Raw genomic sequence first — 1,912 nt, forward strand, 5'->3', positions numbered from 1 at the left:
ACTAGTCAGTCTGTTGGAAGTATGTTAGGAGGAGAAGTTATTGTAATAACTGGACCAGCATTTAAACCAGATGACAATATACTATGTGCATTTGGTGATACTGAAACTGTTGGAATTTTTCTGAGTGAGGATAAGTGTCTATGTGTAACACCACAAGTGGCAAATGATGGAATTGTACAATTGAATATTAAGATAACACGGGCTGGATCAGCTACTCTGAATGGAGGAACTAAATTCAGATTTGGTCAGTGGATTTGAGTTTTATTTTCAAATTTTTACTGTGTCATCTATACAGCTTGCTATTAATTTTTCTTTATTCACATATAGTGTTGCCTTTTGATATGGAAAATAATGCATCACCAGCAGTTAGTGTAGTTGATGATGGAGACAGTTATGCAGTAGGAACTAGTAACAAAGTGAATGTGACATGGAATGAGTATGCACTGAAAGGGGAATTGTTATCTGAGTACTTTGTCACACTTAACATATCAATGGTAAGTAATTTTTGATAGTATTCTTCAATTACCATATCCTTTTATTCAAATTATGCTTCATCAGAATTTCACTTTATTTTCAGATGCTGTACAACACTGATACAGATAAATGGGAGGAATCGTATACACTTGCATCTGATGTACCTGCTAGTGATGAAAGGGCCGAAGTCATGATACCAGAGTATCCACAGATTGATGAGACAACTCTTAGGCTGTCACAAATAAGAGTATCCCTAAGTACAATTACTGCATCAAATCATCGACAAAAAAGAATTTTACCAGCATTAGCCATTGGTGGGTTAATACGCATAGCTGGTAGAGCCATTCTTCGATATGCTTGGAAAAAAATTAAGCAAAAGATTAAAGATGAGTTAAAAGAGGCAGCAAGATCAGCAGCACTACGTTTAGCATGTGAATTATGGCATAAGCAGGATAGAGGAGTTAATAATAGGCAACTGCCACCTTGTCCATGTAAAAAGTCTCAGGCCAACAGAGATGATAGATACACTAAGGAAAATTTCATACAGGACTTGTGGAGGGAAAAAGTATTTAAGAGAGATAAAGCTACAGGTGGCTGTTATAGGCAAAGCAATGTTGGGTAAGTACTTGTAAAAATTGTTCTATTTAATAAGCTGTGTACCTATGTCTTGTCAATCAAACATCATTCATTAATTCAACATTAAAAATACTTATTTATAAGCAAATGCTAGTTTTGTTCATATTTAATTTGCAATAAAACTTTATTTCATTTTCTATACATGCACAGTTCTTTTAGTTCCAGTCAGCAATGCTGTTATGGTGGTGATGGGAATATTTTAACTGGTACTAGTGGAGGATCAGCATACAGTGTATATCCTAATAACTGGAAATCATTTTTAGGTATAACATCTTTAATTTTGTAATGTGATACTTTTATTATTATTATTAATTTGATTTGTTATAGGTCATTTGGTTAATGATGTTGCTCCTCATTATTTATGTTGTGATGGAAAATATTTTTCAGGTTGTCAGGATCGGTACTATGATAGGAGACCTAATGATAATTGTGAGGACTATCCTGAAAGACCACCACCAGGTACAAATAAATATATGTACACACATATATAATTTAGCACTTTATTTTATTTGCTAAATTGCTATGTGTGCATTAATTGCTATTCTACATGTGATGTGAATGTATTATTATGTTACTATTAAAACTAGAGTGTAAATGGTAATTAATCAATTTTTCTGTAGCTCGTACATTTGGTGATCCTCACTTAGTATCACTAGACGGGACACAATACACATTCAATGGTCATGGGGAATTTATTCTAGTACAGTCAATTGATGGTTCTCTGATGATACAAGCAAGAATGACAGAGCCATTATCAATTAGTGACAGTAATGAGACTCTCATTGGTAGTGGGACAGTCATT

The 1,912-nt window shown here is 33.8% G+C and overlaps 1 protein-coding gene across 1 annotated transcript; it reads left to right on the plus strand.

Annotated features, from left to right (window-relative positions):
* Nucleotides 1–6: 6 nt before the first annotated feature.
* On the plus strand, nucleotides 7–1,906 carry LOC109585006 (sushi domain-containing protein 2-like; the record flags this gene model as incomplete). The annotated part of the gene is made up of 6 exons (XM_020000935.1): nucleotides 7–244; nucleotides 328–494; nucleotides 578–1,092; nucleotides 1,261–1,373; nucleotides 1,438–1,569; nucleotides 1,731–1,906. Coding segments are annotated over exons 1-6 (1,326 nt in total), but the record flags the coding sequence as incomplete, so codon positions are not given.
* Nucleotides 1,907–1,912: the final 6 nt, after the last annotated feature.

The sequence above is a fragment of the Amphimedon queenslandica genome, unplaced genomic scaffold (genome assembly GCF_000090795.2).
Source record: "Amphimedon queenslandica unplaced genomic scaffold, v1.1 AMPQUscaffold_13136, whole genome shotgun sequence".
NCBI lineage: Eukaryota > Metazoa > Porifera > Demospongiae > Haplosclerida > Niphatidae > Amphimedon > Amphimedon queenslandica.